A 23,550-nucleotide genomic window follows, 5' to 3' on the forward strand; every position below is an offset into this window, starting at 1 on the left:
TCTAATGGCTCCCTCTAGTGGATTTTTCTTTAAGCAAACACAACCAATTCAAGAATTGGAGCTTCTTGCTCTCTTCAGCTAGCTTTCTCTGTAGGAATGCCCAGGTGTTTTAGCAGCAGTGCTAAATTGATTTTGGAATATAAGATTGTATATCTGCATTGCATCCTCAGCAAATATCCTTATGAAATCTCTTCACTGGCAATTACAAAACCCCTTTTCCAGGGTAAATATATTACAGTATATCTAAAACAACTCTCCCCCCCCCAAAAAACCAAACAAACAAACCCTAAACCTACATAAAAAGAACAATACAGTTGCAAAGTCAAGTGCCCAAAGGTTAGGTGAAACCAAGATTCCTTTACAACCTTAATTCAGCTCTTGGTGCATATGCATGATGACGCAGTTAGTAATTTCAATGACCACATACTATTTTTTTCCCCCACAGAAACTGCTCCTTCAGTGGATAGCTAGCTATTCAACACTTGTTTTATCCTCTTAGTTCAATGTGTGGCTTCAGGCCTTATTTAATGCACATCATCCACACCCTGGCACCTAATACAGAATTATTTTCCTCATGGCATTTCGATAGTGCTCTCCCCATGGTATCCAAGTGCTTCACAAATTAATGAATTTATCTTCACAATACCACATTTGAGAGTAGGTGGTGGTATTTCCATTTTATAATTGAGGATTTGAGGCACAGGAAGATTAAAGCCAACATTTTCAAAAGTATCCACTGATTTGGGGTGCCCAACTTGAGACACCTAAGGTTTGATTTTTCAGAATAGCTAGTTAGCATTTTAATAGTACTTTATATCTGCAAAGCATAACTCCAATCGACCTCTGTTACAGTTGGAACCAGATTTGTAGAAATGCCTAGTGCTCACAAGTGTATCATAAAAATAGCATCCAGAAAATGAAGAAACATAGTAACCAACTATGAAATGTTGGTTTAAGTAATTGCCTACTATCAGGTAGGAACTCTGTGCCAACGGAAGGGATGGAGTTCAGTTCTCCAGGATAGCATTCAATTTCCTTAACCAGGAGACCATCCTTTCTCTTCCAGCAATTATGCCATATTCACTATCCACCTCCTGCAACAAATGATGTAGGGCCTCTGCAGACATCATCACTACCCAGCCGTGATTCATTCCCACAGCACAGTCCATCCTGTGCAAAGGCAAGGGTTCTGTGGAAAAAAAAATAGCATGTCACCATATAGCTATAGGTTCATTTTATTAAAGACTGTTTCATATAGTGCATACACGAGGGCTGAATCAAGTTTTACCAGGCAACATTAATTTTAGCACGTCCTACTTCTGAGTACTTAAATTTTCAACCTTGATGTTTTACTGTAGGTTTGTTTTTAAAAACAAACCTACAACTAAATGGAAAAAACTTCCGTCATATAGAACCATAATGGCCCCCTACTTGGGTCACAGTAGGGTTCAGATCTTTACATCCATAGTATCACTGACCTCTGCCACTTCAGCTAACAGGTAATTGGTAGTAGCAATATACTGTTACCCTCTTTGTGAGCAAGTCACTAGATGGCGGTGGGGGGTGGTGGCAGGAGGAAGGGCGGAGAGGGTGAGGCGGGGGCAGGAGGACGGGCGGTGCGGGTTGGGGCGTGGGGTTTGCGGGCAGGAGGAAGGGCAGTGGGGGTGACGAGGGAGTGGGAAGAAGCAGGGGCTGAAGGGCTGTGGCGGGACTCCCGGTGGTTGGGGCGGGGGGAGGCTCCTGGGTCCTTCCCTCCGGCCGCTGGGGGGCGGGGCGGGGCGGGGAGTTTTCAGCCACGGCGGCGGCCCGGGGCATGATGGGAAAATCCCCCGAGCATCCGGCATGGCGGCCGCAGCGCCCGGCGCCGGGAGGAGCCGCAGCCGCAGCCGCTGCGGCAGGAGCCGGTGCAGGGGCGGGTGAGGCGGTGGCGGGCGGCGATGGTGTCCCAGGCGGTGCAGCTGCTGCGGCAGGGCGTGTGGGCGGTGCTGACCGGCGGCTGGTACCACGACCCGGAGCAGAGCAAATTCACCAACAGCTGCCACCTCTATCTGTGGCTCTTCCTGCTGGCGCTGCCGCTCGCCCTGCACCTGGTGAGGGGCGAGCCCGGCTCGGGAGCGGGGCACAGGATGGGGGGGGGGATACGGGAGAGCAGGGCCCTGCCTATGGGGCGGGGGCACAGGCCACGGTGAAGATGGACGGAGGAGGCAGGGCTGAGGCGGTCATAGGGACGCAGGCCATGGGGTAGGGATGGAGGTGGGGGCAAGGAACGGAGGGCTGGAATTAGGGAGGGGCGGCAGAGAGAGGGAATGGGGCAGGGAAGTAGCCTGATATAATTGGATGAGTATTTTTTCTTGATACTGTTTTTAAATCCCCCCTCCCACTTTGCTGTGTTTTACCATTTTGACTGTACTGTGGGACAGTGTCTCCTTGTCAGTGCCAGTTAAGTGCTGCCCTGTTGTTGTTAGACATAGTCAATTTTGTGGTCTTCTGTACTGATATCATTGTGCTCTGCTGAGATTTTTGAATGAATTTGCTGTCCTAGTGAAAGATGAATAAATAGTAATAAACACACTTTGTGTATATTTTAGTGGCTAATGCAGCTGCTCTAGAGAGGTGCATGCCAATTTTAATCCCACCCTTCCCCAGGATCTAATACTATAATTTTGCCAGCAGTACTTTCTGTGTTCATCCTGAAATATGGGCAGGGCCGGCGGTTCCATTGAGGCGAACTAGGCAATCGCTAAGGGCGCCAGGATTTTCGGGGAACGGCATTTTGCCGGGGGGTGGGGCGGCAGGCAGCTCCGGTGGACCTGCTGCAGTCGTGCCTGCGGAGGGTCCGTTGGTCCGCGGCTCCAGTGGTGCTGCCGCAGCCGTGCCTGCGGGAGGTCCACCAGAGCCGTGGACCAACGGACCCTCCGCAGAAATGGCTGCGGCAGCTCCACCGGAGCTGCGTGAGCGGCGCGCGGGGTGGCGAAATGGCCTTGCACCTAGGGCGCGAAAAACTCTAGCGCCGGTCCTGAACATGGGTGAGCCTTATAGGCCCAATAATCAAGTTGTTATGCAGGAAAGTATATGAGCAGTTAAGCTGGCAGTCAATAACCAATGTGGCCAAATTATACTCTCACTTTCTCCCCATCTGTATAGAGACACAGATGCAACATAAATAATGTGTGAAAGCACACCGCTTTTCATTACATCCACTGCTCCACCTCTTTCTATTAAAGTGTGAGAAATGCAACTAAATTATAATTTAATGGATTGCAGTAACTAGGAACTTCATTCTGTTTGTTAAATATAAATAGTTTCCTTGGAAAAAAAATGAAATATTTTAGTCTATTCTTAGCGTGATATCAATATGCGATGTAGGCAGAAAGAGCAAGAGCATATTGTTAGGTAAAGTAGTGCATGATTTTAGTATTAGGTTCCCCAATATTTAGCTTCTAATATTTGCCATTCTTTATGTCCTCATGGATGTAGACTCAACTCATTTCTGCAGATTTTTCTTTAATGAAGAAAAAACCTTTCCTGCCATATTAAACATTCCTCATCAGTCTCCCTATAAGGCTCCCTCTGAAGTCCATAGGAGATGCAGATGCTTATCTTTGAAAATCAGGCTATATAGCCTATTTCCTGGAAAAAATGCCATTTGCTTCTGCTGAGCATTCCCATGGACTCCAATCAGGTAACAACATGAGGGTGGCTTCTTCCCAGGATGCCAGATCAATATCTGGTGTGAGACAGTAAGAGCTATAGATCCTATCTCTGTTATTTAGATTGCAATTGTAAATGAGAACTTGTTCACAGACTCTGATTTGTGGTGAAATAAACCTTTCCCTAGGTGTGGATAGAAATATATCTGCAGGAAAATATTACTTTTTCTGGAGGATGTCGGAAACTAATCACAAATGAAATAGAAAATAGAGATGTTTTAAAGAACATTGGGCCTAAAAACTATGGAGTGAAACAAAGATGAAATAGTGAAAATATTTAGATCTTCTCCCACCAACACACCCCAACTTTAATTTATGTGCATGACCTAACTTTCCACTTCCTGGGCTTCTTCCTCATCTCTCCGAGTAGACTTGCCTTTTTCAGGTTGGCTAATTTTGTGATGAATCATCTGATCAGCTGCAGAATCTGTTCTTAAGCAAGTGTACCATGATTAGGTTTCTTTATCCTCGATAAGAATATTATATTTATTACAGAGACTGTCTATGAGTAAGGATGTCTTTGACTATCAATTTTCTTGTTTTTGAGTGCTTGGATTTTGTAAACTTTGTGACAGGTAGCTACGTTCTTCTCATTTAGCAACCTTAACGCATTCTGAATTGACTTGTTTTGTTTTGGGAATCTTATGCAATGTTCAGGGTTAAAAATTATCAGTTACCTGCCAGTTTGGTATTTGTAGTTTCAGTGTGCAACAACCATACTTTAAAATGAAATTGATCCTAAGAGCAAACAAAACAACTGGACTAACAGGAAAAAGCAGGTGTTTTGTGATATGACAAATGGAAGACTTTTGTAGTATGCATATTGCAGTAGAATCCTGTTTATCCAATCTAATTGGGACTGGGGCCAGATCAGATAATCAAAAATTTGGATAATGAGAATGCGTGGGCCTCAGGATGTCAGCCCCGCGGGCAGTGGGGTTGACAGCCTGAGCCCTGCCACCCGATTCAGTCAATATGGAGAGCCAGATAATGGAGGCTCAGATAAATGGGGTTCTATTGTATTTCTATTTCTGACTTACATCTCCCCACAGATAAGTTTATTTTCATTCACATGTGGCATCTTGTCTTAAAATAAGATTGTGGGTGGAGATTTTCAAAAGTGCAAATGGGAATTAGACACCCATCTCACATTGATTTTTCGGTGAGGGTTGGGTTCTTAACTTCCCTTTTGCTTTTGAAAATCTTCCTCATTAGCTGTTTACAAGAGGGGCTAACTTTTACAGCACATTACGCCCCCCAACCTACTTTTAGGTTCTTGGGCTTAAGGAGGTTGGAGGTGGGACTGTGCACCCCTGCCCTGCAACTGGGGCTGGCTGGAGTGGAACCAGGACTCTGCAGGCCCAGCCATGCAGCTTCCCCCAGGGGCTGCAGGCAGGTCCGCTTGCCCCAGCCCAGTGGCTTCCATCAAGGACTGCAGCTGGGGCTGCCCGCCCTAGCCCCGTAGTGTCCTGGGCTTGACGGGGGCTACAGCCTGAGCTGTGTGCCACAGCCCTGCAGTGTCCTGGGCTTGGCGGGGGCAGCAGCCATGGCTGTGTGCTCCAGCCCTGCGGCTTTCACTGGGACCTGCAGCTGGGGCTACACGTCTCTGTTTGGCGGCTGCACTGGGGTCCATTCACCCCCCTCATGGCTTCCTAGGGCTATGCACCTCTCCACCCCAGCTGCAGCTGGGGCTTGACAGCAGCTGCAGCTGGGGTTGTGCACCTCTGTCACGCAGCTGCAGCCAACTCCCGAGCTGGGGCTGTGTGCCTCCACAAGGGTGTGCCTCCTGCTGCAGCCGCTGGCAGGGTGCTTGGTCTCTCAGTCCCCCCCATGGTACTCTATTCTTCCCCCCTACCCAGACCTGTCCCCAGGTTATTTTCAGTAAAGTCATAGACAGGTCATGAGCTATGTGAATTTTTGTTTATTGCCCGTGACCTTTCCATGACTTTTACTAAAAATAACCATGATAAAATCGTAGCCTTAATTATCGCTACCAGAAAGAATAGGTGGGTAAAGGTAGTAGTTCAGCCACCTTGAAGGTCTCAGCTGAGTTTAAGATTACCTTTTTGGAAATATCCTTTGCATGTTTAATTCTGTTTTTGCCAGTATATCTGTGAAATAAAAATGTCTGTCTTCCAAAGCACTCTCCAGTTCCAATTTAGAGATGAGAATGGCAAAATCTGGGGCAAATTGTCTTGCTTTTAACCAGATTAAAAGATATTTCTGTGTGAAGATCTGAGGAGTTTAGGGATTTTGTAATATATGCCTACATGGATTATCCACTTAATTTGATATTGGTTACTTTCATTTCCCTGCTTCATGGTGTCTCTTATATCTTCATTCATCTGTTTAGTGCAACATTTTTTATTGTAAACTATCAGAATATGGACTAGTCTTTATCATGTGTCTAGTATGTCTGTAGGCTCTATAGACAATAAATAATGGGAGAAGTAACCTTTCAATTCTAGGTGGCTGGCTTTAATCTGGCCCAGGTTAGTAAGGATCAAAAGTCACTAACATTTTAAGCCTTTTTGAAATTAGTTTGGTGCTGCTTTCAGTTCATTTCTAAGGGGACATGTGTCAGCATCACACAGAATGTCACTAAACTGGTTTGAATTAATGTCATTGTGTTATGGAGTCACAGGTCCGATGCTCTGGAACTGCTTGGTATGAAGTCAGTCAGGACTCTGAGTAGCCTGATTCCCCTGAGGGCACGCTGCCCAGGGCAAAAAGCCTCCTTGCTTACGGCCTTCCTGGTCTGACCTTGGAGTATTCAACATACCTGTTCACACCTCACACTTCCCCTTGGTGAGGGAAGCCAGAGAGCCCTGCACCCCAACTCCGCAGTCATCGGTGCCTCTTAGCCAGTATTGTAAAGCAGAAGGGTTTATTGGTCAATAGGAATACAGTGTAGCACAAAGCTTGTTTGCACAGAATCCGTGACTTTCAACAGAGTCCATCTTGGGGGAACCCTGGGCCAGACAACCTGGACTCCCGCCGTCTCCAATCCCCCACAACCCGACTGCCCTGATTCCCCCTGCCTGGTCTCTCACACGCCCATTGCTCCTCGTCTTTTGTCTTGCTTCCCCGGGCAAAAAGTGTCACCTGGTTGCACGCCACCCCCCCCGGATCTCAGATTACAAAGGGCATCAACCATCTCCTTCATGCAGACCTCTGAACAGCCTCCCCTGCCCTGAGGGCCTCAGCAGAAGTCACGCATCCAATTCCCACTGCCTAGTCTTTGATGCAATACAGAGGGAAACTGAGGTACGCACACAGTATTAGTATAGAACAGTAAGACTCACATGCAACATAACAAGGGGAGTAAAACTCCACTTCGTCACACTTTGTTGGAAGTCTCAGCGCTTAGGGTAGGTATTGAATAGGCACCTTCTCTAGAGGTGGTTTCTTCCAGAAGAAGGTTGAGAAACATTGAAAGCATAGTGCTACCAATACTGAACCTGTTGCATGAACTGAGGATTTCAGTCCATAACATTGTCAGGATGGTACCTTTTACTATCAATAGTTTTACTATCAAGAAAAACAAACCTGTACCTCAGTATGAGTAGCCTCCTAATTGTCCCTTTGTAATGGTTGGCTTACATTTAGAAATTATGCATTGAATAATTATTTGCAACATAACTAGTATTGTAATCAACCCTCCAAAATTATCATATATCTTATAACTGCTGTTTTATCAGGTCTAATAAGACATTATAAATTAGATCTTTTATACTACCTAATTACACTGGGCTCTATTATGTTCTGGGTGAGAGAATACAGTTACGAAGTCATTGGGCTGAATTCATCCCTACTAGTGTAATTCCATTAAAATCAAGGGATGAATTTGTGCATGTTTGAACTGCAGCATATTTTACAAGATACAAGACAATACACATCCAGGTATTTATGAGTCATTGGTTGTGGTTTTAGTGACTGTTTCTTCTGCCTTTTGTTGGACAGAATACTTCCCTAAACTTGCTATTGTAAAGGTTTATTGGTTCTTTCACATTATATTTTAAAATTGTATAATGATGCAATAAATCTAAATATGACATTTGAGATTTTGTTCCCAAGGAGCTTTTCTTTTCCTTTGCTTTCCCAGGTGATTGAACTGGGTTGTCTCTTGGTCATCTCTGCGATGAGGTGTACCAGGCACTCGCTGCCCTCTGCCAAAGACTGTTCAGCCCACTTGAGGAAGTGACCCTTTATGAAAAGCAGAAGGGCAGAGTGTTTGGGACTTTTTGGGTAGTCTAGAAAGGCCTTCTAGGTTCAGCCACAGGTAGAGCCAGTGAGACCTGGAGCTCCAGTGGCTAGAAGGGCTGGGAGTAGCTGGCAATCAGTCAGGGCCCAGCAGGCCAAAAAAGAGCTGACTGCATCTTTCATATAGTTGCAATTCCTGGGTGAAGCCAGAGCCAGGGGGAAGGATCTTCCCTGTACCATAACCCAAGAAGCTAGGCTAGGTCAGGGCCCATTGCTGACCAAACTTTGTGTTTAGGTCACTGAGAGACTTCTTGAGTGTAAGGCCCTGGTGGCCTCCCCGAGTTAATTGTTGGTTGGGCTATTGAAAACTAGGTGAGCTCACTTTGCAAGACACTCATGGGCTCAGGCAAGTTGGTGACAATCGCTCAAGCTATATTATCGAAACCAGAATATTTATCTTCTGCCCCAGCTTAACATTATCTCCGTCTCTCTTTTTATATGCCTCTTTATATGTGTCAGCTGATTGTATATTAGTTTATTCGGTAATTTGGCTGTTTTTACTCTGTAATACATGAAGACATAACAACCAACCTTAATTTCTCTGTCAAATTTCCAAGCTGCAATGTTTTGTTAAAAGGTTAAATGTCTCTATATTAAGGAATATACATCTAATATTAATAAAAACCACACTATGGTAAAGGCTTGAAACTTAATGACATATAACATTTTCTATATTGTGGTGCTTTGGAAGCACTCTTAAAAGGTAGAAATGATGTGGGAGCTCAGTGCCTTCCATCAGCATGTTAATTGCTTGCTTGTCAGAAACCCACACGTAATCCAAGGAGTACAATAAAATTATGCATATTTCTGTCTATCTAATTACTGACGCAGTGCTTTGCAGGCATATATCTTATATATTACATAGAAATGAGAAACTACAGTACTTTAGCATTAGAGTTGAGAGTTTAACTGGACAAGAACGAGGAAAGCCAACAGTATGGCTTTCACAGCACCTCTGTCTTGGCCAAATTCCCCATCATGATTCCTGTCCCTTGTTTTTGAGAAAATCAGGAATAATAACCGACCTACCGTGCATAACAAGCAAGCCTTTTTCAGTCCGAAGTTTTAAAGTCTGGTTTCTTCAAAGATGGTTATTACCTTTATGACTATAAGCTTTCGTGAGCTACAGCCCACTTCATTGGATGTATAGGATGGAACATACAGTAAGAAGATATTTATACATACAGAGATTTATACATGCAGCCTCGTTCACCTGCACATCTACCAATGTGATATATGTTGTCATGTGCCAGCAATACTCCTCTGCAATGTACATTGGCCAAACTAGACAGTCTCTACGCAAAAAAATAAATGGACACAAATCTGACATCAGGAATCATAACATTCAAAAATCAGTAGGAGAACACTTCAACCTCTCTAATCACTCAGTGACAGATGTTAAGGTGGCAATTTTGCAACAAAAAAGCTTCAAAAACAGACTCCAAGGAGAAGCTGCTGAACTTGAATTAATATGCAAACTAGATACCATTAACTTAGATTTGAACAGGTACTGGGAATGGCTCGGTCATTACACTAATTGAATCTATTTCCCCATGTTAAAGTATCCTCACACCTTCATGTCAACTGTCCGAAATGGGCCATCTTGATTTTCACTTCAAAGGTTTATCTCTCCTGCTGATAATAGCTTCTCTTAATTAATTAGCCTCTTACAGTTGGTATGGCTACTTCCACCTTTTCATGTTCTCTGTATCTATAAATATCTTCTTACTGTATGTTCCATTGTATGCATCCAACGAAGTGGGCTGTAGCCCATGAAAGCTTATGCTTAAATAAATTTGTTAGTCTCTAAGGTGCCACAAGTACTCTGTTATTTTTGCTGATACAGACTAACATGGCTGCTACTCTGAAACCTGTCTTTATGGCTATGTTTCTCCATTTGTTTTGGTAAGGTGCTGAGTTTTCTTTGAATACCAGAATCTTTAAAATGGAGATTTTTGGTCTCCACTCTGACATGAATTTCCATGAAGTTAGTTGTAGATTTTCTTTGGATATTTTTGGGGAATTCCCCCCAAATGTACCCATTCTAGTGCAGATGAATTTTCTTACAAATAGCTGCAATACCTAGCAGCTTTGACTCATCACATCTTTTTCATCTGAGACTTAGATTCAGTTGATATGTTTGAAAAAAAATGCTTAATGGATGCATAGAGATTATATGCTTGTAAAGAGTACCTGTCTGAGAACTATAAAACATACTGGTTAGCATGAGTATGCAGTGTATTACAGTATTTCTTTTGATATGAAAGAAGGAAAAAGTTGGTTAGGTACAGGCTGCAAAGAGTTTGCTCTTACAAAAAGTCTAAATAAAATGTGAAGGTAAAATTGCAAGTTGGAAAAGCGGATGATGCATCGCAGCACAGTCGTTCTCATTCAGGCGCTTGTATTGTCCATCTTGTATATAGTTTCCACATTAGTGGAAGCTTAGGTGGTGAGAGGACTCTGGGGGACATTGTCCTGGTAGAATCCCAGCCTCAAGAGATAAAGGGAAAATAGAACAGGAGTACTTGTGGCACCTTAGAGACTAACAAATTTATTTCAGCATGAGCTTTCGTGGGCTACAGCTCACTTCTTTGGATGCATAGAATGGAACACACAGACGGGAGATATTTATACATACAGAGAACATGAAAAGGTGGAAGTATGCATACCAACTGGAAGAGTCCAATCGAGATGAGCTATCATCAGCAGGAGAAAAAAAACCTTTGAAATGATAATTGAGATGACCCATAGAAGGTGTGAGGAGAACTTAACATAGGGAAATAGATTCAATTAGTGTAATGACCCAACCATTCCCAGTCTCTGTTTAAACCTAAGTTAATTGTATCTAATTTGCATATTAATTCGAGTTCAGCAGTCTGTCTTTGGAGTCTGTTTTTGAAGTTTTTTTGTTGCGAAATTGCCACCTTCAAGTCTGTCACTGAGTGATTAGAGAGGTTGAAGTGTTCTCCCACTGGTTTTTGAATGTTATGATTCCTGATGTCAGATTTGTGTCCATTTATTCTTTTGCGTAGAAACTGTCCAGTTTGGCCAATGTACATAGCAGAGGGGCATTGCTGGCACATGATGGCATATATCACGTTGGTAGATGTGCAGGTGAATGAGCCCCTGATGGCGTGGCTGATGTGATTAAGGAAAATAGTTATCCAACAAAATACATGGTAAAATTTATAATTACAGCACATCAGAAGTAAATCTATAATTTAATTCCCATGTGATCTACCTCCTCCTTATCTTAAAGCCACATTTTATAGCCTTCATCTAACCACACCTAAGGGCATCTTGTCTAGAAGTCTGGTAGTTCCCCAAAAATCCTGTGATAGCATCAGGTACTTTGTGGAGAGAGCTTACTGTGTGCCTATAGATGCATGTGATGACTTAAATGGGGCCTGCTACTTTGTTTATTTTGTGATATCTTATTGATAATAATCATACTCAGTATCCAATGAAATTTAATGAATGTCACCTACAAAACATTCTTATTATAGCGGCTGGTTCTCCACAGGTCTATTGAAGAGCTGGATTATGGGGTTCTGTGGGGAGTTGTCTAACAACCACAGGTCTCCCAATATGGCCTAGTGTCATAAACAGATAGCTAAGGGTTAATGTCTCTTTCACCTGGAAAGAAGTATCTGAAACACCTGACCAGAGGACCAATCAGGAAACAGGATTTTTTCAACTCTCGGTGGAGGGTTTTTTGTGTGTGAGTCCTTTGTTCTGGGTCTTCTGTCTGACTCTCTCTTGGCTATGAGAAGTGATTTCTGTTTCCTGCTTTCTAATCTTCTGTTTCCAAGTTGTAAGTACAATATAGTAAGGCAGTAAGTTTTCTATTGTTTTTCTTTTTGTATTTACATGGATATAGTTGCTGGAGTGCTTTGAATTGTATTCTTTTTGAATAAGGCTGTTTATTCAATATTCTTTTAAGCAAATGACCCTGTATTTGTCACCTTGATACAGCAAAAACCATTTTTATATATTTTTCTTTCTTTTTATATAAAGCTTTCTTTTAAGACCTGTTGGAGTTTTTCTTTAGTGGGGAACTCTAGGGAATTGAGTCTGTACTCACCAGGGAATTGGTGGGAGGAAGAAGTCAGGGGGAAATCTGTGTGTGTTAGATTTACTAGCCTGACTTTGCATTCCCTCTGGGTGAGGGGGAAAGAGAGATTAGCTCTCGGTAATTCTGTTTTCCAGGACTGGGAACGGGGAGGGTGGAGTCTCTCTGTTTAGATTCACGGAGCTTGCTTCTGTGTCTCTCTCCAGGAACACCTGGAGGGGGGAAGGGAAAAGGTTTATTTCCCTTTGTTGTGAGACTCAAGGGATTTGGGTCTTGGGGTCCCCAGGGAAGGTTTGGGGGGACCAGAGTGCCCCAAAACACTCTAATTTTTTGGGTGGTGGCAGCTTTACCAGGTCCAAGCTGGTAACTAAGCTTGGAGGTTTTCATGCTAACCCCCATATTTTGGACGCTAAGGTCCAAATCTGGGACTAGGTTTATAATACCTGGAGCCTGGAGGGAGTCCCTGGAGAGTGATGTGGAACAGTTCCTCTTGAACAAATTCCTATTTGATTTTTTTGCTACTGTAGATTGCCACGTACTTTTAGGGGCGAAAGAAAAATGCAGTCCTGTTATTTACCAGGCTGCACGTGGCAATAGACTGTATAGGTAAGGGATGCAAGGAGAGTATGGATCACGATGCAAACTGCAGGCACGCACACAACTAAAATTAATTAATTTAAAGTTTTATTGGGGATAGTTACAAGGGGTAGGGGAGCAGCGTATGATTAGCTAATAGGGTTAATGGAACTTAAAACACAATGGCTAAAGTATTTACTATCAAACAATATTTATAAACAAAGATGCAGTAAACAATATTTATAAACACAGATGCAGCATTTAGTAATAACCAATACTTACGAATGCAAACCAACTCATAACGACCGGCAAATGTAGAAACTCTGCTTAAAACATGTGAGCTGAGAGAGGCTTCGAGGTGATCAGGCTCGGTTACGGATGTGCACAAGGTACACAGGATTCGTTTTTCTTTCTCCTCTTCTTCCTGCACATGGCAGAGCAGCCTAAAGTACCCACTATGACATCATAGAAGTGTCATAGGGGACGGGGCCCAAAAACTGTATGTGTTCGTTTCTGATTGGTACAAGCAAAGTTTACACCAAGTAGGGGAGCAGGTGCCTAAAAGTCTGGCTTCGCCCCCAAAAGGTAAGGAAATGCATATAGTTTAGAATGCGTTTAACACTGAATGACAAAAGAAGAGGCCAGGGCAATACCGGTATGGGCAAGTTTTTAGGATGCAGACAGGAACTTATCTTAACAGCTACCTCCATTGTGATCTGAGTCCTGTAACGTTCAAAAACTTCTGTTTAGAACAGGCACTAGGACTAGTCTTAAATTATATTTTATCCACTGCTGATGACCAGAAATTTTACTTCTCTGAGGGCTCAATCCTACCAGCTGCTGAGCTCTTTGGCCTTCATCCAGTAAAGTACTAAAGTACATGCTTAACTTAAGCATGTGAGTATTCCCTTTGACTTCAGTGGAACCGCTTGTGTGCTTAAAGTTAACCATGCACTTCAGTACTTTAGACTGAGCCTCAATTTGTGGAAATTAACATCTTTAGTTATTTATAAAATGGTCGTCACAGTAACACCTAGTTGTTAATAGTTACTCCACTCCTATGCAATAGACTCCTTACTTAAGAATCAGATTGGATCTTCAAAAAAAGATTTGCCTGAAAAATTTCCCAGAAACATCTTGGAAAGTAAGTGCTACACTAAGCTGACATCAGAACAGAAGTAACACTGCACTCTCTGTATATGCTAGATCTCATCTGTGTTGCTGCTATAAATTTGAAGATAACCACTGAGATTTTTTGAGGTGAAGGGGGAAAATTACTTTTTTGAAATAAAATGTGGTGTGTGATCTATTTGGACTCCAATGAAAAACTGAAAATTCATACCTATGTGTACAGAGAGATTCCTGGCTGTGTCATCTATTAATGTCTGAATTCCCTACTTGAAAAACCAATGTGAAATAAATCAAGATTTCTTTTGGAATATCTTTTGTGTCCAAATGACCCTTGAGTTGATAGTACATCTAGGGCCCAATCTAAAACCCATTTAAGTCCACAGACTTTAGCAGGCTTTGGATGCTTGTGCCTCCCTCCCACTCCAAATTGTGGAGTGCTATACTGAAGCCCTTCTAAAAAGTTTCCAATAAAAGATCAAAATCTGCTATGAGACTACAAATTACTAAAGGGGATTCAAGGGAAAAGCCCTGTTCCTGTAAAGAGGACTGCAGTGGTCCATCTGCATGATTTTCTTTGCATGATACAGGGGCTTTAGTCATTAAAATGTGCATATATCATGTCTTTGATCTGAAAGAACTTTGCAAACTAGAGTTGAAACTCTACTAATTCACTTTAATGATTGAGAGCGCCATCGCTAATCATTAACATTTGCAAAGATTTTAAAAGAAAAAAAGCTGCATCATAAAATATACTTTGTTCCTTTATTTTGACTAGATAAGACTAATTATTTATACTAGTTCATGGCATACCAGTAAAGGTACTTTGTATAAAAGCAATGAAGCCTGAATAATAGAAGATCAAATTACAGCATTTTACTCTTAAAACTCTTGGCTGAGGAGTTTTTTTTTTGTGGGAGAATTAGCCAGTTTGTAGATTAATGATATACTGTGTGTCTGTATGCACACAGTATATGTAATGCTTGCTATTGTTGGTAGCCCAGGGACTGAGAGGGAAATGTTTTAAGAGCGCTCATAGCAACTCTCTATTGTAAAAAAATTTTGTTTGATTTTTATAATATTAGATATATCATAGCTAGCCAAAGGAAATGGTTTGAAATTTTGAGATTTACAGCCTTCTTATGAGTTGAAATAGTGAAATTCTTTGTAGATGCAACAATTCTGAAGTGTTAGGAAAACTTAGTGGTGTTAGCAGTATCAGACAATAAGAAATAAAGGGTAAAACAATGTTATTACATTGTGCATAAATAACAGTATCTTCTTATGATAGATTGCTGACTGTTTCATTAACTCTTTATTATTCTCTTCTCTAGGCTTTCCCTCCAAATGCAGTGACAGTTTTTATCTACTGTAGTTCTGTGACTGTGTTCTTCACAATAATAAAGGTAGTCAGTTATCGTCTGCACCTTATGTTTGATAAAGGAGAAGTAATTCAACAAAGGATCTCGCGAAAGAATGGAAGGCAAAGCAAAGATAAAGAGGCCAAAAGAGAAAATGCAGTTTACTTCTCAAATCTTAGGTACGTTTTTCATCATGCAGAACCATTCCATAGTTTCATCACAAGTACAAGCTTGCAACCCGATCCTGCCTTTCCAGCCCAGCAGACACTCCTGCTGACTGTAATGAGTGTTTTGTTTTTGCAAGCAATGCACAAGTGGGCTGTTACTCTAATTTTTTGTTTATGTTCAGTATTTTAAGTCTGGCATAGGGACATAGCTAACTCTAACCCTGAGGGTTTCCAGACCTCTCTTATCAGTGCCCCATCATCATTGGAAAGGATCCTCTCCCCGCCCCTTGTGTCTTCTTGCATCATATCTTGGCACAATTGTCAATCTCTTCATTTTTCCTGTCTGTTTTCTCTCTTGGTTGTCCTTTTCTAGTCTTTTTCCTTCCACTTCCTAATTTCCTCCCTCCACATTCTTTTTTGTTCTCTTCTGCTTGGTTTCCTTTCCTCTGTTTGCCCCAGCCTTGCCTAGATGTTGTTCTGGAGAACATCTACTAGTGACTCTGCATCTGGACTGCATGTACTCTTGTGGCAGTACTCAGAGCCAAATGCAGGAGCAGAGAAAATAAAGGCTACTGGGCTGTTGCTCACTGAGCTGCAAGGGGAGTTGCAGGAGCAAGGAAGGAAGGAATGTGACCATCTTTTTATTCATGGGAGCATGTCTGCTGTGGTTTCAGGTTTATGCAGCTATGGTCTCTTAATTCTCTCTTTCCTACCTTGTGTCTCTAGTGGACTAGTTTGACTTCAAGTAAATCTCTGTATAATATAACTTCATCTCAGCAGGGAAGAAACTCTTGCTACACAATGCAATGTAGAATCACAGCAAATTTAATTACAGCCTTTAAAACTAAACGCAAATTAATAAAAAAAAATCTGAAAGGTAGGGCAAATAATAGTAATTATATAAGGAGCTTGGTTTGGTAAAAAGCATTATAAAACAAATTTTATTTAAACAGTAATGTTGAAGACTACTTTCTAGAAATTCAAATAAAACCAATTGAGATGGTCTGAATAAAGGGGGAAAATGGGGAGGGGGAGGACTAGAGAAGGAATGAATATCCAGTCAACAATGGTAATGCTAAAAACACATTTGGAATGAAAAGATTTTCAGATGCCCTGAAGAAGTAATGAGAGATGACTAAGATAGATGTTAGTGAGGAGGAAGTGCTCCCTGTTAGTGCACAAGGCACTAGTTTATACCATCTAATAATACAATGTTGGGATGCCCAAGAGTAAGGTTGTGTCTGAGCTCAGACACCCATTGGGATGAGGCTCAGGAATGTACACTCAGATACAGGCACTTAAATACCATATTGTTGGGCGTGGTATAAATATCTGTATACAGTAGATAGTTCAATAGAAAGTCAGTATAAAGCCTTGCAATGAGGACATATGGGATAAGGATTAACATATATCCTTTTTTGTCTTACAGTATTTGTGCTCTTATTATAGTGCTTCTTCATGTACATAGTAACTCTTTCCCCCAATATATGACTGAATACTGTACCCTCAAGTTGTTTACCCCTACTTCTTGAGCCCATAGTGGTTTCATTAGGCCCTTCTATAGTATTGCTCTAAAGGAAAACTTCAGCCTTCTCAGTTCCCTTGACTGATACACAATATATCACATTTGCCTTTCTCTGCTTTCATTGAGGACAGTGTTCTGTTTCGTATGAGCTCAGTTCTTGCACCATTATTCACTCTGGGTAGTATTTTACCTTACAAAGAGTCCATGGAAGTTAATGAGACTGCTTGCACAGTACAATGCTAGGATATATAGCAAAAGTAGGCATTGTGAAAGCACCACTTGGTAACATCCCCAGATTCATGTTCATTTTAAAAAAAGTTGTATTTAATTTATTTATTTACTGGCAGTTTACTGAATAGAGAAGAAAAGAGAAATTAAAAGTTAATTAAAACTTTCTCATTCTTGAACATTAAATCTTTGATAAGACTCTGAAAATTGGCATAACAGGCTTGAGTTTAGTAGGAAAGAAATTAAGTTAGCTAGCAGCTTTTAGCATTGCTGAGGTACCTGTGAGACTGCACTGCCCAGCAGTAACTTCTTTTGAGAAAGTCAGTGTCTGCTTAAAAAAACCCTTTTAGCTATAAAAGTATCTTCCTTTGATGTGCCGATGCCAGTATTTATAAAAGATGTTTATTTCCACAGTGTCTGTCAAAAGTATATGTTTGCGTTTAAGATTCCCAGTCCTTTTAAATCCTGTCCGTTCTACAAAACTATAATTTTCTTTTTTACTAACATCAGATATACTGACATAGTGACATAAGAGGCTCATCCACTGTTTTAGACTTGCTGAAATGTAAACCAAAAATTCCTTAATAAATATGATCAATGGAAGACGCATACATTTCTACTCTTTTGCCTTTTGTATTGCTAATGATTCCAAGTAGTAACTCTTATAAAACTTTCATTTTATGTCAAGCAGGCATCCTCTGCTAGGAGATCCCATTTACAATGCTTAGTTCAGTTACATAATTCTTGGTCACAGCCTAACACACACTTCCACCATCAATAATAAATACAAATATCAAATTAAACTGAAATAAAGCATTGTGACAAGTAAGCAAACCCATCTGCCTCATCTAGATGAATAGGTTTTCACTATACTCTTCTGGTTAAACATTCATTATTCAGCCATGTTACAGCAGAATTCTTAACCTGATAAAGAAAAATTCCTTCTCCATATGAGGGATATATTAATGGCATTTGATTACCATAATAGCTAAAGATAATCTGTATTCATGATTTTTAAGTGGTATTTTTCTAGGCCTTCTTCATTTTATAGTAGAAAATGAACGCTCTGTGTACTGTTTTCAAATATTATGGTTATAAGACAGGTGGCAAAAATTTTCAGTGGAGTCTGGTCATAGACATGTGACATTTGAATCATATTTAAATAGCATATTTGAAGCCAAATAACTAAATTAATATAAGCAGCAAAGAGTCCTGTGGCACCTTATAGACTAACAGACGTATTGGAGCATGAGCTTTCGTGGGTGAATACATGCATCCATGTAGTGGGTATTCACCCACGAAGGCTCATGCTCCAATACATCTGTTAGTCTATAAGGTGCCACAGGACTCTTTGCTGCTTTTACAGATCCAGACTAACACAGCTACCTCCGTGATACTTAAATTAATATAGTGTTGTGATGAAGATGTTTGTGACTTCGATGTAATACAGTTTATAGCTGACATAGAGCTACAAGTGTTTGTGTTTTAAAACTATAAATGGGAAAAAATCTTTTGGTGTTACGCCATTGGTAATAGCAGTGAAACTTTAAATGGAATATCTTTATATACATTGTACTTTGCCCACAAAACAGGGTCTGTGCTCATCTGCTTGCAAGAAAAACATCTCCACAGAATGGCTAAGTATATGTTACTGTAACTGACAGACATATCATATGCTAAACTGATTCTACACTTGACCTTAGCCAAAAGGCAGAGAAGAAACTATTCTGTTCAGTGTCTAATGGATATAATACAATACAGATCTCCTGCAACTCTGTGACTACAGTATTTATTTGTTTCAAATGGATAATTACGAGGAGGTACATACATGACTGAGCTATTAGGCACAGAAAGTATACCCGAGATGATAAAGTTGAATTATGTAAATGGAAAGTAACATAGAAATACTAACAGTTCATTATTATACTACTAGTAGGAAGGGCAAGCCAGTATTTGGTGCAATAAATCAATTTGTAAACCAGTATCGGGCAGACACAAGTGAGCCAGCCTATATACCGAGTTTGGAGTGGCGGCATTGTGTGTTTAGCTTGGCTGTGTCCTATTTCTCTGGAATGTCAGAATCATTTTGTGTTATTTTTTGGGTCTAAGATTTTGTCTTTTTGTTCCTCATAAAACTTCTACAAATACTATTGTTGATCTTTCCGTGTTTGTTTGAATTTGGGAGGAGTAGAAACTTTTGCCATGTACAGTTTTCACAGCTGCTCATTTGCGGGTGGGAGAGAGGAAAACCTTGAAGCATACTGTCACTTGGGGAGTGCCCTACCATATTCCTTATTCTGACCCCCAGTTCAAGTACTGTGATCTTGGTAAGATTTTTGTGTCATAAATATGGGTCAGCGGCTGTGTATGAAAACACAGTCATAGTTATTTTAAGAGATGCCACCACTGACGTACTTTCTTCTTTTGGGTCAGCAATAACGTAGGAGAGAATGGTACAATTGAAGAGGTCAAACAAAATGACTCAACCCCAACAATCCATGGCAGTTCAAGAGTACAGGCTATAAACTTGCACCACTCTTCTGGAGTTGTGGTTAGTAGGCTGTTTTCTGTATACCTTCTTTTTGTGCAGAGCTATACAGTGTATTACACAGTGTCTTGTATCTTATGGGAGTACATACAGCTGCATGTAAATTATGGAACTGATCCTGCACAGAGGTACATAGGCTGTTTCCTGTGTTTGACTTTTAGCAGTCTGCTTTTAGTACACAAGCAGGCCAGAGCAGCCAGCTTGCTTGCTGCACTGGATTGGTCAGTTTTTGCTAGTTTCAAAGAGCCATATTTACAAACGCATTTGTAACCTGCTTAGGCACTTTTGTAAATTCCAGTAGGAATCTGTCTGCATCTTCAGGCCACAGAACAACTAGGACCTGCTGCTGCTTTCAAACCAAGAAAAGGGATCTTCCTGGAGGGTAAAGAGAGCACTTTTATTGCAGGCTGCTAAGACATGCGGCATAACCATTTTGTGTGCCTAGAATGACTTTTCTCCTGGACCATTAGTAACAGCCCTTGCACAGCTATTCCTCATTACTGTATTTATTTTTAGATTTATAAAATCACCCATATCTCATCTTGGGGCCTGTCTTGAAATATACACATTTGACTTAACTCCCACGATGGGGTTTACAACATGAATAGAACTCTGAACTATTGAAATATTCATGGCTCAGTTACATTCTAAAGCCAGTGGGGCAGTTGAAGTTGAGTGACAATGTACGTACATATTACATACCAAAAACTATAGAAAGAACACAAAGGTTTAGGGTGACCAGACAGCAAGGTTGAAAAATCGGGATGGGGTGGGGGGTAATAGGCGCCTATAGAAGAAAAAGCCCCAAATATCGGAACTGTCCCTATAAAATAGGGACATCTGGTCATGCTATAAAGGTTGCAAAGTCAAGCACTCAGGAAATGACAAATTTAAGGTTGCTTGTGAAGCCTTAGTTCAGCCCCCTTGTGCATTACGATAAATTTTTAATTTCGTGATCACATACTATTTTTCAATAGAACCTTTGCCTCATTCAGTGCACAGGTTGTATGGTGCTCACTTAATGAGTAGCTATTCAATATTTTATTTTATCCTCATTGCTCAATGTGTCTCCCTAGCCCCTATTTACTGCACACTATTCAAATCTTGCACTGCATACAGAACTATTAATTTCCTTGTAGGTCTATCCAGGGTGTTTACCACTATAGCATTTCAGTGCTTCACAAACCTTAATGGAGTTATCTTCACAACACTCCTGTAAAGTAATACTATAACTCCCATTTTATAGATGAGAAACGGAGGCACAGAGACATTAATGTCAAAAGTGCCAATGAATTCCGGTGTGCAATTTGAGATCATTTTTCAGAAATTTAGCATTTGGTAGTGCTTTATTTATTCAGAGATGAGCTGTCATTAATTTCAGTTGCATTTGTTAGTGCTCAGACCTTCTGCATATTAGAATCCAGATGTATCAAATTAAGCACACAGAAAATGAATTCATCTGTGAAAAGTTTTTGGTTTAAGTGACTTGTCTAGCTTCACACAGGAACTCTGACAGAGGTAAGGATAGAATATAAACTTCAAGGGCATCATTCAACTGCCTAAACAATAAAATCATCCTTTATTTGCCTGCTGTCCCATGCCTCATTCACTACACACTTTCCAACTTTGGCAACAAATGTGGGCAGGGGTCCTACAGAAAACAGCTTCTTTCACTACACAACCCTGAGTCAGTCGCACAGCACAGTTCTTCTTCTGCACTGAGTGAGGCAGGGTCTTGTAGAAGAAATATTACATGACCATGTAGTTAAAGACTGTGTCATAATGCATACACACAAAGGGGACGAATTAAGATTGCATGGACAATTTGAATTCTGTCACTTTCTGACTTTTGAGTGCTTGACTTTGCAACTTTAATGTTTTTTTTAACGTAGTTTTTAAATGTACTTTCCTAGGCTTTTAAGAATGTAACTAACAAAACAAATTCCATCATATATAACCATATCGAGTCCCACATGGCTCATAAGCAGGGTTAGACCCTTTAGATCCACAGAGCTCTGCCACTTGAGTAATAATGGTGTAACTGATAGAAGTAGCAAGTTGTTATCCTCTATTTTGGACAATCACTAGAAGGAGATGAAATACACATTTTGCCAGTGGGTTTCACAGCTATTTGCTGATAGCAGAGGAATATTGACACTCAGGAATACTGGATTCTACTTCAGGCTCTGAGGGAAATGTGCTCTAGGTATTACAGACCTTTCTGCCTCTACCTTCCCCCACCTGTCACTGTCTCTGTCCCAGTCTCCCTCCTCAGCTCCTTGTCCCAGTTCCACTCTTCCTTATTCTCACCTCCCCTTGTCCCAGTCTATTCCCTTGCCAGTCTAGGTTCCTTCTCCTGTTTGCCTGGGCATCAGCAGCAGGAGCATTAAGAGGACAGGAGAAATGGTCTTCCTGCTCTCAGTTCTAGTGCCCAGTGCCAGAGGCACTTCTGGCTACTAGGAGGAGCAACACCACGTTGATTTTCTCCGTAGTACTCTTTTTCAGGTTATCAGCCTAGTCTGCTAAATTAGATGGCTTTCTTTTCCAGCACTGTGTAAGAAATTCTTTTCAAATACACCTCTACCCCGATATAACGCTGTCTTCGGGAGCCAAAAAATCTTACCACGTTATAGGTGAAACCACGTTATATCGAACTTGCTTTAATCCGCTGCAGCATGCAGCCCTGCCACCTCACCCCCGGAGCACTGCTTTACTGCGTTATATCTGAATTTGTGTTATATCGAGTTGCATTATATCAGGGTAGAGGTGTATTGGAAAGAAAACCTGATCATCTCACAGCTTAAAAAAAAATTCTATAGTTTGAAAAAGGGAAACCAATATATGTGCTCTCTGTTTCTTCTGACTAAAAACCCACATCTGAGGCTGCTGACTGACAAAAAAAAATCCATCTCAGAATTTATCCTGAATGTCACAAATGTGATTTGAACTATTAGGTAGACCATGACTGATACTATAGCATCACCTTTCACTATCTGCAGTTCCCACTGGTACATTCACAAGTTACTGAATGTTATGTACTAACAATTGATTAGATGATTGTTGGATTTATATTCTGCATTTTTAAAATTAATTTAAATACAATTAATTTAATATATTTCATTTTTTTAGGAGCTGCCAACACAAGAAACTGTTGAAGATCTCAAAGGTATCTTGAAAGCTTTTTTTTAACCTTTATTAATTGTTTTCTATAAACATTGCTTGCCAAAAGTATTTCAGCACATGCACAGCATGTACCAGAGGCTTACTAGTTCCAGGGCCAAGTGTGGCTGCCGCATCACTTTCCCCTCCTTGGGGATAGCTAATTGTATAGTTTCATTGAGTTCTCTAGCTAAATTAGAAAAACTCCACCTCTGCCAGGGTAAACAAAAGTCCAAAGAAAGTCCCAAAACTAGTTTCCCATCCCCTACCTTTCACTTGCTCTGGGCCACAGCCCTTCCTTAAGGATCTATGCATCTTGTGCACTTTGATTCAGGGGAGTGAAGGGGACTTCCTCACACTCTCTCTTGGAAGCCCTGTGGTATGGGCCCCAAAGCAGGAAGCTAGTGCTCAGCTCACACCCCAAACCTTCTATACTTCTTTTGATCATGGCCTCTTATTCCCCTTGGCTACTTTTGGCTCTTTAGCCTATCACCACCTTTTCCCCGGTACTTCAGAACTGTCTGTTACTAGCTCCCCAGCTTTATCCAACCCATGTCTCAGTGACAAAGTCCATAGAACTCTCTTTTCCATGGAGTTCCTGGTCCTTCTCATCATCTGCCCCTCTGGCTTCTTCCCAGGTCTTCCAGCTCCTAGGTGCTCCTCCATAGCCTGGCCCCTTTCAGTTCAACTCAGCCTGCAGAATCACTACCAGTTTTGCTTCTTCCCTTATCTCCACCAAAGACCCTCCTGAGCTGTTTGCCTGGAGAGACTCAGCAACACATCCTGCTCCCTTAAAGTCTCTGGTTCTTCTCA

General features: G+C 41.3%; 1 protein-coding gene across 1 annotated transcript in view; it reads left to right on the top strand.

Annotated features, from left to right (window-relative positions):
- Positions 1-1,937: 1,937 nt before the first annotated feature.
- Positions 1,938-23,550, top strand: part of PCNX2 (pecanex 2) — a 242,250-nt gene continuing 220,637 nt past the window's right edge. The window contains exons 1-4 of the mRNA XM_050949217.1: positions 1,938-2,090; positions 15,084-15,289; positions 19,464-19,581; positions 22,708-22,744. Of these exons, the coding sequence (XP_050805174.1) occupies positions 1,938-2,090; positions 15,084-15,289; positions 19,464-19,581; positions 22,708-22,744 (514 nt within the window). The remainder of the gene's footprint in view (positions 2,091-15,083; positions 15,290-19,463; positions 19,582-22,707; positions 22,745-23,550) is intronic.

Source organism: Gopherus flavomarginatus, chromosome 4 (assembly GCF_025201925.1).
Source record: "Gopherus flavomarginatus isolate rGopFla2 chromosome 4, rGopFla2.mat.asm, whole genome shotgun sequence".
Taxonomy (NCBI): Eukaryota; Metazoa; Chordata; order Testudines; family Testudinidae; genus Gopherus; species Gopherus flavomarginatus.